General features: G+C 37.5%; 2 protein-coding genes across 2 annotated transcripts; one reads left to right on the top strand and one right to left on the bottom strand.

Annotated features, from left to right (window-relative positions):
- Positions 1–3,158: 3,158 nt before the first annotated feature.
- Positions 3,159–7,523, bottom strand: LOC114942994 (uncharacterized). The gene is given in 2 exon segments (XM_029318530.2): positions 3,159–3,256; positions 3,488–7,523. Coding segments are annotated over 2 exon segments (4,134 nt in total).
- A 1,588-nt stretch (positions 7,524–9,111) lies between these two features.
- LOC114942879 (uncharacterized) lies at positions 9,112–17,177 on the top strand. Its single transcript, XM_085481957.1, has 9 exons — positions 9,112–9,376; positions 9,838–10,060; positions 10,363–10,909; positions 11,090–12,961; positions 13,035–14,865; positions 15,187–15,273; positions 15,629–15,885; positions 16,003–16,086; positions 16,286–17,177. The coding sequence occupies exons 1-9, from the start codon at positions 9,112–9,114 to the stop codon at positions 16,625–16,627; spliced, it is 5,508 nt and encodes a 1,835-aa protein (XP_085338083.1). The 3' UTR covers positions 16,628–17,177.
- Positions 17,178–17,730: the final 553 nt, after the last annotated feature.

The following is a 17,730-nucleotide window of genomic DNA, read 5'->3' as shown; positions in this document are numbered from 1 at the left end:
ACGCCAGCGTGTTTCGTGATTACGGTGATTTTCCACAATTAAAGTCTGTTTAATCGTGGGCCAGCACACGTGGACGGCGTTTGCGAAACGCAATCTGACTGTGCAACTCGATGCATCGTGTGCTTTATTTACAACGACCTGCGTATTTATTGTCTCTGTGTTACAATAGCATGGTTATAATGAAAATAATTTTAGAAACGTCAATTTAGAAGCAATAAAAAAAAGAAATGCAAAATTTATATTTTGTGATAAATTTCTGAAATAATCTCTTATTTTTAGATGTACAGATTTGAATGAATTGTCTATATAGATATGTCTTTTTTATTTCAAAATTAAATTAAAGATATTAAAGTATCAATTTAATCTTGAAATATTTTTAGCAGGAAATTACAATGCGCATCGCACATGATGGAGAAAGATATCGTTTTTTCAATTCCAAAGTATTATTATTATATTATTATGAAGTTTATATTTTTGAGTTATATATTTTATTGAGTTATATATTTTTGAAGTTATATATTATTCCAATTTCCTGTTAAAGATATTTTAAGATAAACTGACACCTTAATATCTCTAATTTAATTTTGAAATAAAGAAAAACATATGTCGAGACTACATAAAGATAAAATCCTATATAAGTCCTATATCCCTTATAGAAATTTATCACTAGTAACGCTAATTAATCATTTATTTCGAGTACTTAAAGTATTGATATACAGTAGGACTCTAGTCTAGATAAGTCATGCATTCATAACGGGGAATATACAGGATAAAATAAATGTTTGAAATCATGTTTAGGTATATTAATTTCGCGTTGACCGAATAGAGGACTCAAACAACATCACGTCCAAAAACGAGACATAAGACGTCTTAAAGCTATCTTATTGACGTCTTAAATATATATTTTATTATGATGTTTAAAATACATCTTAATGATGTTCTCCTTTAAGACGTCTTATGTCCCGATTTTAGACGTTTTGTTGTCTGGGGAGATATCTTATTCATTTGAAATATCATTTATATAATGTATAATTGTATGCATACATAATATATACATATATAATACATATATATAGGTGTGTATAAATAATATTTTTCCGGATATATTTGATCTGCCGTAACGTGGAGTCGCGAGCAGAAAAATTCTCATCGATGTGTATCTCGCGTGCAGAGTCGCAAAACAAAGAAGTACCCGTTGTAACATCTGTCGTTACGACAATTCAATGGTTTTATGCGCGTTCACTGTTACACGCGATCAGTTGATTTATCAACGAAAGTTATTACAAAATATATTTCCGAATACGTTTTTTCATATCGCATACGAGTGCGCTTTTATTTCGTGCGTATTCCACGTGCGTATTGCAAAAATAAAAAAATTACACGCAGAGCATAAAAACTCTATCACGATTGCGTATACACGATTACCATATTTTTTTATATAACAATTTCGAGACTGTGTTGGTCTGGTTAAATAAACTATATAATATTCGGTTTTATTCTGTCAGATATGATTATTCTCTTTCACAAATTCTATCTATAAATTCTATCTATAAATTATAAATTTCAAAACAAAAATTTGTGTAATAGATGAAAATAAAAATAGAAAGTATATATTATTATATTTCCACCAAATTTCATATAAAATACTTAAAAAAAATAATAATAACAAATAATAAATTTTAGTTCAAAATAACTCATGCAATATTTGATTTCTGTGATTCTCTTTTAATTGAGATGATATCAAGATAATAAAATAAACAGAAATAGTTTGATAAGAATTTTATATGATTTTTCACGTTAAAAATATTTTGATTGTTTTGATGTAAAATTATTTTAAAATAAAAAGTTCGATTGCTTGGTGTCGCATCCGATAACATTTTAATCTGTCTTTTCACAAATATCTCGTATATTTATTAATTATTACACATACAATAAAGCGCAGTCATCTCGAGCTTTGTTAATTAGTGAATGTTTGCCTCTTCGCCCAGATAAATAGTATATATGTTGATTTTAACTTTTAATAGTATATATGTTGATATATGTTGCTGACTAATTGCGATAAGATGATCGTGTGCTTATTAGGCAAAGGGAAAATTAAAATTAGTAGAAGGAGAAGAAAATGATAAAGAAAGAACAGGCTATTGTAATTATGCACATAAAATATTTAATCAATTTGATCAATATAATTTGACAAAAATTTAAGAGCCATATATTATAAACGCAATATACTGAAATTTACTATTTTATTTCTTGTATCGTTCAAGCGAATATGCGACGTGAAATTTTTATTACACACGAAAGGAGAAATTTAACGAAAGAAGCAATGATATTTTACGAGCGAGACCACTTTTAAGTAACCGCAGTACGACACCAGAGATGCTTCAAAAAACGCAAATAGAATATTCAACTCTCGCGATAAAATTTTAGCATTTGAATTCAAGTAAAAATCATATGCATATAATTTACAAAACATACATAGCGGCATTTAATAAATTTATTAACAGAGAATACAAACAAGGATAATTGTAGCGAAATAAGTTTGAATATTGTGATTAAAACAAGCGTCGCAATTAAAATAAGTAAATAAGTGAAGATAATCATTTATTGATTTTTATAATATATTCGAAAATTGATTACATTACATAAATTATTATTTATTTCTGTTGGCGTTTAAAAACGATATGCTTCGCAAAGTCACATGAATAAAAGAGGAGCATCGTTTTCTCTTCGCGAATATCTAATTGTAATCTAATTATGGCGCACTTTATAGTGATAAAAATTAAAAGTTAAAGACCGAGAGATATAAAAGAGATGGATACGGTTGCAGGAATGCTCGAGGACTATCCGCGTTTATTTGCAACGTGCCACGTTGCACTCTGGCAGTCTAGGGGAATGATAGATGAGCAGAGCAACTATGCCGCAGAACGAGCTTCGGCTTTTTGCTGAAATAATCTCAGATGAGAATTTTCGACGTGATGCCGTGGTCGTAGAGTATGCGATAATGGCTCGACATGCGCACGCGATTAAAATGCATTATTACGCGCTCCACCGACACCGCACTTCGTCCTTATCGTCGTCACGCCGCTGTTGTCATTGTCCTGTTTGGCTTTAACTACTCGTCGTTCTAAAAGCGCTGAAGATTAAGTAGCTGCGCGCTTTCAGGAGGTTTTGTCAGTTGCTCTTAAAATGATTCTTTGGCGCTTGCTAAGAGAACACGAGTTACCTTTATGAATTTTAGAAGAACTTTACGTGAAACCTTTATCAAGTAAAGAAGGTAAATAAAGTATACGAAGGTATTCAAAGCTGCGACAAGTTATCAGAGCGTAATAAAATTATACTTGCACAAATTTTTAATTTTTAACATTTTACAAGCTATAATTTGCAGCTATACAAATCAATTTCAATATACAAATCATAATTTCATGATGTGAATTAGATAATGATGCGGATAAAATATATTTTGTATCTGTCAATATCAGGATTTAACTCATAGCTTTTTGTCCTTCTATATGTTGTAGGTCTTCTTCGATGAATTGAAGCCCACGATTTTTAGAGAAAGCATAATCAAGTCGATTGACCGTACGTAAATTTCTTTTGGGAAAATTGCACCTCTTTGAATCGTCATTTAATGTGCTTTCAAAATAATTTCTCGAGCTTTTCTCCGATGTTACAAATACTGCGGCGTGTTCATTCATCTCTCTCAATGTGTCCCGCAAATGACCTTCTAATCCCACATTTGTCTCCTTTAACTTTTCGTTAACACTTAGTAAGCCGTTCACTTTGAGTCTAAGATCGAAGTTCGACTTCCTCGAAGCGGCGAGCTCATCCTTTAAAGCCATCTTTTCGGATTTTAATGCGTTTAATTCTTTCTTAAACATCTCGAGTCGTGACCTCAACGCCGCTTTCTCGTCCCTTAGATTTATCAGCTCGAGTTTCAAAGCCTGAATCTCCTCCGTTGCTCTACCGAAGTCGGTCTTCGTTTTCTCGCCGTTCATCAGACCGAAGTTGAGACTATCACGCAGAATATCTACTTTCATCTTCAGGGCTCTATTCTCGACTCGGAGCTGATCGATAGTGACCGTAGACCTTTCTTTATCGTCGAGCATCTTCGGTAGCTCGTGGAAATAACGGAAATAATTGCTTATCTCTTTTCTATACCAGATATTTACGATGTCAAATTTCCTCAAGATAGAGCCGATAATTTCTTTGTCGTTAGATCCTTTCGTCCACGTTACCGGACTCTCGAATTCGTCTTTTGTGCAAGCCAGTTCCATCGTAATCTCGGAGTTTTTGGATCTCAAATTTGCCCGTTCCAATTTCAAAGCCTTATTCCCCGTTCTCGACCTCTTTATTTCGTCATTGGGCTTGTCTTTGATCTTTACTTTGTCATCGTGGCACGTGTATGTATCAGATTTTACTTTGAGTTCTGTGTCGCCTTGCCTCCGCTCGCCAATTTCGACCTTTACGCTACGCGTGGCATCCGAGTAATCCTGCCTGTGTTTAACCTTGTTATGAGCGTTCGCGAGTTCCCGCTCGTAGTCTATTACAAACGGATACACCATGTCAACTTTATTTAGGTGACTCTTGCTCTCGTTATTTTCGTGGCGTAACGCGGCTGCGACATATCGCAACGTCTCGTACTTGGTTCGCTGGATTTGCAATCGATTACCGATTTCATTAAGTCTCTCCCTCGCGGAGTCTCTCTCTTTCCTCAACTGAACGTTATCCCTTTCTTTTTCGTCGCAGGTGACCCGCAGAAGAACATTTCTCGCCTCCGCTTTGTCATTTTCGACTCTTGATTTATTCAATTCCGCGGAAAAATATTCATTCTCCGCTTTCGCTTTATTCAAGCGCTCTCGCAGAGCTACGTTCTCATCATCGAGCTCGTTAATACGCGTCACCAGCTCGTTCTTTTCTGTCAACAGCACTCGTACGCGATCCTCGGCCTCGCTGGTTCGGAGAGACAGTGCGTCGAAATCCTCGACGATCCTCGAGTTCTCCGATCGCAGTCGCGTCGATTGAGCGGCCGCGTTTTCGAGATCCTCTCGTGCCTTCTTCAACTCGAACTTTAAATTCTCCGCTGCAGTTTCCTGCTCGCTTATCTTCTCCCGCAGGTCGTTACGCTCGGACTTCAATTTGTTAATTTGATCATGCAACGCGGCGCACTTGTTATTGGCATCGGCCATCGACTTATCCAGTAATCCTTTTTCGGATCTCAACTTCGACAGCTCCGCCTCCAGTTGTTCTTTCTCGTTCTGAAGCTGTTTGACTTTACTCCCGAACGCTTTGTTCCCCGTCGTCGCTCTACTTCGTTTGAATTCCCTCGATGTTTCCTTGTTGACGCTCGTCTGGACGTTCAATCGATACGTCAACGATTGTTCATTAGACTTTAGATTAGAAATTTCATCTTCCAATCTCGCCCTGTCGCCGATTGCTTTATCCAACGGGCATTTCTGGTAGTCGATTCGCTCGTTCGCTTCGTTCAGGCTTACTTCAAACTCATTTGACTCGGCTTTCAAGCGCTCTAATTCATCCCTGAGGTTTCGCGCATATTCGCCATTGTTTCGGTTGTTCTCATCGTCGCTCTCCTCCACGGAACTTTTCAATTTGTCCAGACACTCGCTTTCCTCCTGTTTCCGAAGTCCCTCAATTATACTTCTCAATTTTACATTTTCGTCGGAAGCGATCCCAAGTTTCATCTTCAGGTCCTCCACCTCGGCCCCGAGGTCCCCTTTCAGCGCATTACGCTGAATAATAATATCCTCAATTTCCTTGTCTCTCTCGCGCAGAGTATTACGCATCTCTTCTGTTTTCCCTAATAGCGTCTCTTTGTCATCGCGAAGGTCCCGCAATTTTTTCCTTACCGCGTCAATTTCAACCTTCATCAGTTGCATTTCCGCGACACGTTGCTCGGAATATTCGCGTTCACGCGATAATTCTAATATTTCTTGTTTCCTTCTCTTTATATCTTCTCGAAGACTCTTTTTTTCCTCGCATATGTCATCGATGATCCTCTCGTATTTCTTACAATTTCCTTCTAATGTTAATTTAACGCTTACATAGTCATCGTTCAGCGCATTTATACGCTCGTTTTTCTCCATCAGTTCTAATTTCAGATCCATGATCAAAGTTTCCAGGTGTACGATTCTTTCGCATAAATTTGCGCGATCGTCGAAAATTTCGAGGTCCTTGATTTTGCAACACAATCGATCGATCAAGTCTTCCAGCTCTTGCATTATTTTCCCATTAGCGTTTATAATTTTGAACGGGCTCTGTTTTATGATCGCGGTTACCGCGGTTGATTTTCTAACAATATTTTCAAGCTCTATGACTTTTGTCATAAATTGCGAGCCGCTGATGCCACCGATTCTGCAATACTTGTCCATCGGTTGAATTTTTATTTTCTCAATTTCCATGTCGATTTCTTTTAAAAAATTATTCAACGATAAAGCTGTTTCTAAATACTTTTTGCATTGGACATTCTCGCACGATCGTTTATGTATCGGCACGTTCGATCGTCTAAGTTCTACGGACAACATTCTCAGGTTTACTTTCAGATTAACTACTTTCTTCATGTATTTCAAACAGTCTGGATCGCCGGCGGCGATAATCGCTTGGTGATCGTTCTTCAGATTGTTCCTCAAGTCGTTCATCAAGCTTTCCACGTGTCTAACAACATCTGAAATATCCGTAGCGTCTGAACTTTCGCCGCAATTCGCGTTCTCGCGAATAACTTTCAATCGGCCCATCTCTCCCATCAGTTGTTCCGCAAGATTGTTCAGTTCGCCGATCCTCTTGCAATATTCCGTGCTGCTACCGCATCTCAACCTTAGCATAGCTCTGAATTTGTTCACCTTGAGACGCAAGTTTTTATTTTTTGCCTTAAATCGATACATGCTTTCGCTAACATTCACGAGTTCCTCCGAAAGACCGACGACCGTCTCGACGATTTTGCCGATCGCGTTCGCAAATAATGCTTCTAATGTTCGATCGCCTCTCTCGAACTCGTTCAGCTTCTCCCTGAGTTGTTTGAGTACGCTCGTCTCGCCTTTCTCAGCTTCCCTCAGTTGCCTCCTCAGGTGCAGAATTTCGTCGTTCAGACGTTCCCTCTCGTACGAGAACGCGTCTTCGATTCTGGCGATCTTATCGCTCATCTCGGAAACGGCGACACGTGCGATATCCTCTTCGGCTTTCGTCAGGGCATCTTTCAGACTCGTTACCTCGTTCCCCAAAGTGTCGTTCGCCTGTTCCAACCGGATAATTTCTGCCCTCTGATGCACGATCAAAGGGTCGATCTGCTGGTTATCGTTCTCGTTCTTGTCATCCGCCCGCAGAGCCATTTTCATTCGCCAGATATTGCTCTTCAATTTCGCGCTATCCTCCCGCCAATCCTTCATCTGCCGCATCATGTTGTGCAGTTTATGCAAAGTTGCAACAGCCATCTCGGCGATTCTCGTCTTCTCTTCGATGGCGACGTCAATCGCGATCACTGGCAAGTAACCGTCGAGATATCCGTCGCTCATTGTGTCGCTTCTTCAATTTTCCCGGGGTTATGTAACATATGTAACATATGTTATGGGCGACAATTTTGCTAAATTAATTAATGACAGATGAAAAAATGTTGTAAAACTGTTGAAAATGTTTAACAAAAGATTATTATATACCTTTTATATTAATTAATTTTGTTGTGGTTAACGTTAGTGTTGTTTATACATTAAATACAAGCATCGTGACTGGCACAAATATATCGATGAATATTCCTTTTCTTATTATGACGTGTATCCGAACTTTATTACAGGAACTTTGAAATTTTCCATAAACATTTTGTCAATATTTGAAAAACTAACACTTGAAAATTTGTATAGGTATATATTGGAACATCTTGGAGAGAAGGAGCGAATGTATCCAAAAGTAAGAAAAATCGATTTTTACATAGACATGACAGAAAAATACAAATAGAGATATCTTCAATTCGTTTCGAAATTTGTCAGCGTGCGATCAACGTGACACAGCAGATCATATTTCTTTACAACATATTTACATTAATAATACATCTTGTAAGAGTCGGTTCCCGTTGTTTCGTTACGTGAATTCGCTTAACGAAATGATGATTTTGCACGAGTAACAGCGGCAAAAGCAAAAGGGTGAGCAAAAACGTGGCGCAAAGTTTCGTGAAGTTCGGGATCCCAGTACCGCCGCTGTTTTCCTCTTTCCTTTGCAATTACCGCGCAGATTTAATTGATGACGGGACCTCTCGATAAGTTCTTGAACAGAACCGAACCGTGGTTCAAGTGCTCTCGAAACTCTCGAAACTTAAGAAGCGTTCAGTATCGCTGCGCCGGCCCCTCAATATCGGAACACCTAATAAGACTGTTCTAACGAGGACTCGCCGGGCATACTGTGCGCGCAATTCAATTATAGCGACCGCTTAATTATGTGGGTCGTACATAACCGGTACTTCCGGTTTCCCGGTGCGCGAACTTCGCGAGAGGAAACTTGGTGAATAATGCGCGTGTCCTCTAATGTCTCCATCCAAAAGCTGCCATAAGCCACCCCTGAGATGGGATCTCTAACGTGAGATTCTCGAGATGCGACCGAAATTCTCAATGTATAATCTTAGAATTAGAATTCTCAATGTAATCATCCGAAGTTTAATTCGCGGTATTAATAAGTCGAGTTATATCGATCTCGTGTGTGTGTCAGTGTTGAACTCGTCGAGAATAATTTCAACCTAGTCCAAAAATATGACCGATGTCGTCCGAATTTTCTCGCGCAAAACTTATGTAAAAAAAATCGGCAAAAAATTTGTTAAATCAACAGTTTTAGATCACTCGACAGACGTGAATTCTCCATGAATCGATCCGAATTAGTTCATCTTAATTTCCAATAATGTTTGTCGACTCAATGTGTTGGAAGAAGTATAATACAAAATTAGATTTTAGATTATTAGATTAGTTAATAGATGTAAAAGTAATCAAGTTAAATTTTTATACGCTTTTAAAATCGTTATCGGAATTGTTACAGAGACGCGGATATTTTAGGAAATAAATTCGTTGTGTCACATGACGCTGAGAGGTTAAGCATGGTCTCCTCAAAATTATAACAGAGGCCATGGAGGATCGATATACACCACCGTTTTGTTCATGCGGATGCCATGCACCGAGAACGCCGAAATCGATCGAACCTCCGCACGAGCCTTGCTGCTGCTGCGATTACAATCCTTTCAGCGACAACTCGAAAGAATCGGAGATCTACGATCTGTCGTTTGCTCTGCGAAAGCTGACGGTAATGAAGTGCCAGATGAAGAAGTGGCGCATGGAACGATTGCAACTTGAGAGCGAAAATAGGTCTCTGAAACAAGCCCTACAATCATTCGGTATCGATGTTCCACTCCATAGCCGAATATTTCTCTCTTTTTGTTTGCTTCTTTATTATTACGTCTCTTATATATACCTACCGTATCATACGAGGAATAAGGTCGGTCATGTTCCACTCATGAAATACTTCTAGCATAAAAATTTCTACAATAAAAACTTCGTTTTGTATTGCTCGGTTTTGCATAAAAGTTTACCCGGATGAAATAATTTTTCAATTTAATTATATAATTCAATGTGGAGATGTGCCTTCTTATTACTATATATTATATATTTTATATATGTTATTTATTACATATTATGATATATATATATATACTACATAATAAATTTTATTCTTGTTCTTCCCGTTTAATTCTGCGGAATCGGTATGCATAGCGCACCGCAAGAGACCCGCGTTCTTTTTAGCTGTATAAAAGAGGATTACGAATATATTTCGAGCGGTCAAATAATTTTCATGTAGGTGCGAAGTCCGACAGAATATTTCGTCCCGATCCCTTGCTCGTGCATTATCGCGAGGAAAACGAAAGGCTGCAGAATGCAAATGAGGAACTGGCAGAAAAAATTTGCAACCTCGAGGAGAGCCTCGCCGAACGAGATTGCTGCGACGATCCTTGCGAGAAAGTTAAATACATGAGGAAAAAAATAGCAGCGCAGAGAGATCGCTTCGTTGCCGAAAAGAAACAGTACTAATGCTAATTGAAATTTCGCCAACACGGCGAATGCCTCTTTTCACGTATTCGTTTTGAAAAATAGGAATAATAATAAGTAGAAAAAAATAACATCGTATTCTATGAATTTAATATTCACTTAATCGTTTAGAAATTAATGGTTAAAAGTGCTTTTTGTCTTATACTTTGCAAAGTTATAGCTTTGAAGGAAGATTAATCACACTTTATTTACTCGCAATCTTTCCTTGAAAACCATCCATCTTCATTAAACGCGGAGCATCAATATAATTACGTATAAACTGTTAATATTTCGACAGAATGCGAGACACGATATCGCATTTTAAGCTGAAACTGGCGGAAGCCGAGGAGGATACTTCCTGCGCGGCATTAAACCGTTTGAGGGCAAAGCTTCGCGAGTTAATGAAAGATGGTCAGAAAGCCGATCAACAGGTGTCCGTGGTTGTCGAGAGATCAATGCAGACGTCGGTGGATCTCTCAGAGAGCTACGAAAATCTACGAATAGAGAACGAGCGTTTGCAAGCAGAGTTGATGCAAATTCGTCGTTCAATCAAGGAGGTTGCTGTACCGATCTTAAAAGACAGTGTCGCTCCACCGTCTATAGACGAGGAAGAAATAGATACGTCGACGTTACTAAACCGGCTTCAGAACTGCGAAGTGCTTCTGACTGAATTGAAAACGCATTTGGACGAGAAAACGGCTTACGCGGAGGCTCTAAAGAGCGAACTTGAAGAGCAGAAAGCGGTTTCCGCTGCATTGGCATTAGATATGGATCAGGTGACCGTCAGCCGAAAAGACACGGTGGACCAAGTGGTTGAGATCGAAAAAGAGGAATCTGACGCTAAGGTATTTCGCTTTTTTTGTCTGCGTTCGCAGAGATATTTGCAATCAATCGCATGTGAAAGTTATGTAAATGTGCTACATGTAGATAATTTTATTTTATCGAACAATAAGACGAATATTGGGAGATGTTTAGACTTGTTCAACTCGCAACTCGGTATTCATGACAATTGGACTTGTTTGCAGATTACGGAGCTTCTTGGCAGCCTGCGGCAATCCGAACTAGCAATGTTAGGCGTGAGCAAGTTGCAGAGCAAGATCGAAGATATGAAGTCTGAACTGTATAATCTCGAAACGGAGAAAAAGGAACTTCTCGATGAATTAGGAAGGATACAGAACGTTATGTCGGAGAGAGATGATGAAATAAATAAACTAAACAACGAAAGCGAATCCCTGAGGCGGCATATTGAAACAATGAAATCCGAGTGCAATGAATTAAGTATTAAGAATGCGTCATTAGATAAAGAAATACGAGAAACACAAGAGGAATTGAAGAGAATGAAAGACGAAAATAACGAGTTAAGGAACGAGATCGATAAGTTGAATGTTAACCTGCGTCTCCAGGAAGAAAAATTTCAAGTGGCGCAAAAGGAGCTGGGGGATGCGGGAGACAATTTGCATAGTCTTGGGACTGAGAATGAATTCTTGAAGAAGGCATTGGAAAATGCTAAATTGGAGACTAATGAACTTAAAGAAGAAAATGTTGCCCTGAAAAACAATCTTGATAATATGATTAAGGAATTGGAATCTGCGAAAGACGAAAATAATAATGTTAAAGCGGAGGTTGATCAATTATTATCTGAGAATAAGCATTTACGGGATGAGTTAGAGAAGCGAGTGGCGGAGACGGATCAGTTAAAATCCGAAAGAACTGCATTAAAGAACGGTCTCGATAGATTACTGCAAGAAATGGATAGATTGAATATTGAGAACAATGAACTAAAAAATGAAAATGTTGTCGTTAAAGTGGAACGAGATAATTTGACAGTTGAGAGAGACAACTTTAAATCTGAGAATATTCTTCTTAAAGATGATTTGTCTAAGACAGATTCAGCGTTAGATGACGCAGAGAAACAACTGGATGGGTTTAAAATCAAGAATGTAATTCTTACGGAAGAATTGGAGAAGGCTAATATAAATAATAATAAGTTATTCTCAGATTTCAATGCTCTACAAAGCGAAATGGCAAAGTTAAAGTTGGAGAACAGAGAATTATTACAAGAGGCGGATGATGGAAAGATAGAAATAACAAAATTGTTATCCGAAATAGAAAATCTGAGGAAGGAGATAGATGATAGAAGTAACGAATTAATAAGAATAAATAACGAAGTTATAGATTTGCGGAAAGAAACGGCTGGGTTAAATAATGAATTGAAAGAGGCGAAAGTTATAAATGAACAACTAAAAACAGATACTCACCGAATGGCAGTAGACAACGAAGCTATCAAAGCTGAAACAGACAACTACAGAAATGAAAATGATAAGTTAAAAACAAAGGTAGGCGAAATGGAAGAACAAGCGAAGTTATTGACGGATGAAGTAAATAAATTAAGAAACCAACTTGAGGACGCCGAGAAGCGAGTTAAATTGCTCGAGCCTCAGATCATTAGTTTACAGACTGATAAGGACGAGGTACAAAACGAGATCAACGTTTTGCAAGATGAGATCAGCAAACTAAAACTGGACGTGAGTGCAGAAATTGCTGCTAAACGAGACATTCAGGAAGAGTTAACGGCATTGAAAAACGAAATGAAAAATTTGATCTCGAAGATCGATGAGATAAAAGTGCAAAATCTTGCTCTGCAAGACGAGAGAGATGCCCTCAAGAAAGAACTGTTGAATCTGGACGAGGAATTGTCGAATTTAAAAGGTGCAAATGCTGAGATGACGAACAAAATTAATAATTTGAGGTCGGAAATATCTAATCTTCAATCGCAGTTATCTAAGTCGGAAGAAGATATAGAATATTGGAAAATAGAGAATTGCAAACTGAAGATGGAAATGGATAAGTTATCTCTTGAGAATGAAAAGACAAAGGAAGATTTAAACGTCTGTAAGGTAGAGATAATTAATTTATATTCCTCGCGTTTAACTTTTTGTTTTTGATAATAATCACCTTGATGATTCATAGGTTCAACGACAGTCATTAGAGAGGGAGATAACAACTTATAAGAATGAAAAGATTAAGCTTGAAGAAGAAATTACAGAGCTTAAAAATCAACTGGAAAAATTAAATCTGATTTTATTCGCCGAAAAATCTGCTAAAGAAGAGGCTGTAGAAGAATCGGTGAAAGTCAGCGACGAGATCATTGCACTGAAAGAAGAACTTGAAGCATTGAAAACTGAATTGATTAAATTAAGAACGGAGAATGATAAGATGAGAGGCAAAGAGGAAAATCTGTTGCGTCAAATATCAATATCAAAAATAGAGCTTGAAAACATAAAAAATGAGATATTAGCTTTCAGAACTGATAATGACGCATTAAAATCGAAAACAAATACATTAATAGTTGAGAACAGCGAATTAAAAAATGAATCAACAAAATTAATATCTGAGCTTGATGATTTGAAATTAAAGAACACGAATTTAATGCAAGAACGGCAGAAATTTGAGGAAGAATTTAGCAAACTAAAAGGCGAGGATGATAGACAGAAAGCTGAAATTAGAACTTTAACATCCAATCTGATGGCTGAGCAGATATTATTGGAACAAATTAGGTCAGACTTATCTAATAAAGAATCGGAAAACAATAAATTGAGAGCAGATTTAGAAAAGCTGCAGAATAATTTGGATTCAGTTACATTAATGTATAACAAACTGAATGATGAAGTAAAAAATTTAAGAGAAATATCGATTAATACGCAGAATAAAATGGATAAATTACAATATGACATGGCTGCATGTCTAGAAGAGAAGAAAGCGCTTCTGAACGAGTTAGACGTTTTACGAATGGAAGTCGGCAGATTAGGTAAAGAAGTTGTATTAAATAAAGCTGCCAAGGAAGTTACTGAGAAGGAAATGATCGTTCTAGGCGGCGAATTAATAGCGCTGAAGACAGAACTGGATAAAACTCGCGCGGAAAACGAGAGCTTAAAGAAGGAATTGAATGATGCGAATAAACAATATATTGAATTAAAGAACGAAAATGCCGTTTTGAGAAACGAAAATAGTAAAATAGAGACAGAACTCGATTCCTTTAAGTTCGATTTAACAATAGCGAAGACCGATTTCGATAAGTCCAAGAGTCAGAACAACGAGTTAAAGGAAGAGATCGATGAGTTGAAGAAAATACTCGGCGATGCCGAAACGGAGATTAAATTTCTGAAAGGACAGCTTGTTGACTTATCGAGTGAAAAAGAGAGAGAGAGAGAGAGGCTCGAAAAGGAGATGAACGACGCGAAAGTTCAGGCCGCGATTTCAAAGGCTAGTGCTGATGACGCACAAGCGCAGATCGATGACTTAGTTAAGGATCTGAATGCAGTGAGAGCGGACAGGAGCGCCGCCTTGAAGGAATTGGATGTCTTAAAAGACGCTTTGGCTCATTTGCAGGACGATTTAAATAGATGTCGAGCGGACAACGAGCGGCTAACGATCGAATCGACTGCTTTGAAAGATCAAGAGTTGATATTACGGGCGGATTTGAGAAAATCCGAGATTGAAAACAACAAACTGACGGAGGAATGTAGCAGATTAGAGAACGAAAATAGGGACGTGAATATCAAGTTAAATAACGCTTGGCTCGAGTTGGATAAAGTCAAAGATGACCTTACGAAATTATTGCTAGAGTATGATAAGGCGCAGCAAGATTTAAAAAAGTTAATGATGGAAAATGAAGAGTTGCGAGATGATCTGAGAAGAAAGCACATCGATATCGATAAACTAAAAGAAGATTTGAATCAACAACTTGACAATTTGCGGCATGAAAATAGACTACTGAAATCTTCTCTTTCTCCTGCTGCAGGTTTGTGTATATGAATTTTTTTTGATATATTAAAATATTATAAAATATTAATATACATATAATATACATGCAATAATAAAATATTATTAGTATGCTTATATATATATATATATATATATGTGTGTGTGTGTGTGTGTGTGTACATAGCACGCTAGAAAATTAAATAATCATCATTTTTATCGCATAACTATTTAAATCGATGGGCATAATTTAGTCGCGTAATGCGTTTCATTCATTCGTGGTTTTCGACGAGCCTTTTTCTCGCCATTGAATTCGTCGGCCGCGCTCGCATTTAAAAAGAAGACATCTTTATAATTCCAGAGGCTGGCGTGATTAAACCGGATGAATGCGGCGACTTCGTTAAGGCGAATGAATTACTAAAGAAGCAGATTGAAAAGCAATATGACGGTAAAACTTGCATAAAAACTTTCTAACTGTTTTTTCACCTCGACAGTTTTTATCGCATCGTGAGAGAAATGCGTATTTGCTTATTCATAGTTCTTAATTAAAGAGTCGGACTAATATCTTAATAAACTAAACATTTCCATAAACTTGTGATATTTGAAAATAACATTTTGCAAATATTGAATTAATCTTTTCTATTAATTACGTGATGTTGATAAAGATTTTATAGTAATTTAATAGTAAGTGGTATTTTAAATAAATTTTTTATGAAGTAGAAAGTGTGAAATAAAAATGAAACTTTATTACATAATCTCTACAAGGTGACTCTACAAGGTGATATTTGTTTTTGCGATAATAGCCGTGCAACGTGTGCGTGATTACATACGCTATATAGATGGTAACATTCCTACGAAACCCGCAATGGCGATGACTCCGGTCGATGACTTAAAGATCAAGGAGTGGACGGTGCCATCCATCGTAGAGTTATTGAAAGAATCGCAAAAACTGTCCGAGAATATTTATCTGGCGGAAATCGAAGTGCAAAATATTAATAAACTATTGGAACTTTTTAATCAATGCAAGAGTGATAACGAGAAATATATAAAACAACTGTCGGTGAGAATAATGAAGACATTAGTTTTAATACGCGGCTTTTTATTTGATAATTTATCAAGAGGGTAATTCGAAATTTCCGACTTGTGCATATTAACGCGGGAAATGAATCGTTTCTAGGAGCTTGGTGTAGAAGTTACCAAGGTTGCAGGTGCGGATAATGGCGATGAGCTTGCAGCTTTTGACCCTGAATCTTGGTTGAAGGTACGTGCGTGTAGTGATAAGAGTTCATTTTGCTAATCTCGTCTCGCGGTTCCTTTCTTTATCTATTAAATCTCATGGCGATTTTTTCTCTCTCTATGTATATACGAATTCCGCAATCGTATAACAGATACAAAAGAGTATTCTTATAGGATTCTATAATTTTCTAAAACGCGAACGATTCGTTTCGCGTTTCTTTCAGTCTTTGACGTTGACGCAACTGGCCGAGCTGCACGACAAGATTTGTCTATTGACTTCAGGCATGGTGCAACAAGACTGCGCTTCTGCGACCTACGATCGATCGGCGATTAATTGGAACTACAGCGGCGATCCTCTGCAAGCGGATTACGATGCTTTAAACCGGCGGATCGCCGCCTTGCAGAGGCAAATAGTTGAGAAGCAGATTGAGGCGGGCTGGAAACTGCAGGAATTAAGACGGTCTCTTCGCCTCGAGCAGGCTAACCTGATTCGAATCTCCGATCGGATGAATCTCGAAAGAAGACGCAATTTGGCTCTCCATCTCACCATGGATGATTCGACGTGAAGCTCTCTGCTCGATTATATACGTTGATACAACCGCGCTTGCAATCGAGCAAATTAAGCAGCTTTATATTCATTTTTGCATCGATTCCAGTGTACGAAATAAAAAAAAGACAATGCAGGAATTGGATTTCAAAAATGTTTAAATGCTTCAATGTGATACAGAATAATTTAATAATTCGGAGAGTATATTTCGATTCATTTTGACACGCTGTAATTTCGTAATTGAAGCAACGCGTGCCGAGAAATGAAAGGAGGGTCGTATCAAATGAGGCTTTTCAACAGAGACCACCATTTGCTCCCGTACTCTCCTCTTCATGCGATCCAAATGATTACGATAATCTTGTAGGCAATATAATTGCGATAACGCCCCATATTCAGCAGCAACGGTTTTGTTGCTAATCACGATCGAACAATAACAACTAATGAGAGCCGCTTGTTTCGCAACACATGGTTGTACGCGCCGCCACGTGCGATAACGTGATTTCCTGTTTCATTTCGGAGGTCGCGTTGTTCGATCGGGATTAATTCAATTGTATCGCGCACCGCATCCGTTCCCCACGACTTTACCGGGTTCGTCGAATGCGCGCGCGTGGTTCAATAGAAAGGCGAATGCCATCGACAAAGAGTAAACATATAATTGAAATGCGCGGCTAGATCAAACGGTAAGTGAATTTTCGAAATCCATTTAATATGTGTATTCCACCGCGCGAAATTGAAATAAACTCGTAAAATGCCGATGAATAGCTCCGTCGCTAGAAAGAATAAAGAACAAGAGACAAAGAGAGAACGCGGTTGGGCAATATTTTTATTTTAATCGATAACACTCGGGTGAAGATGAGCGACAATGGGAAAATTATGAAACAGCCTTCATTTTGCAATTAGTAGAATCTTATAATAAATAAATGTATGATATCTAATTAATTGTACGATTAAAATGTTGTTTTTCCTCACAAAACGCGGTTATCAACATATGTATGCACATTTATTTCGAAATAATTTTTGTTTATTTAAATTATTTAATTGCAAAAGCATTAATAAAATGAAGTAAAATGAGATAATAATAATCAGAATAAATGTAACTTAAAAAATTAAGAAAAAAAAATG

Source organism: Nylanderia fulva, unplaced genomic scaffold (genome assembly GCF_048542155.1).
Source record: "Nylanderia fulva isolate GAGA-0341 unplaced genomic scaffold, ASM4854215v1 Scaffold2, whole genome shotgun sequence".
NCBI lineage: Eukaryota > Metazoa > Arthropoda > Insecta > Hymenoptera > Formicidae > Nylanderia > Nylanderia fulva.
Note: the sequence above shows the minus strand (reverse complement) of the source record. Positions and strands in the feature narration are given on the sequence as shown.

Excerpts from the sequence above, each read along its gene's own strand:
- LOC114942879 (XM_085481957.1), top strand. The coding sequence starts at position 9,112 with ATGGAGGATCGATATACACCACCGTTTTGTTCATGCGGATGCCATGCA. Across the intron at positions 10,910-11,089 it reads AAGAGGAATCTGACGCTAAG|ATTACGGAGCTTCTTGGCAG; the intron begins GTATTTCGCTTT and ends ACTTGTTTGCAG. Across the intron at positions 14,866-15,186 it reads TTCTCTTTCTCCTGCTGCAG|AGGCTGGCGTGATTAAACCG; the intron begins GTTTGTGTATAT and ends TTATAATTCCAG.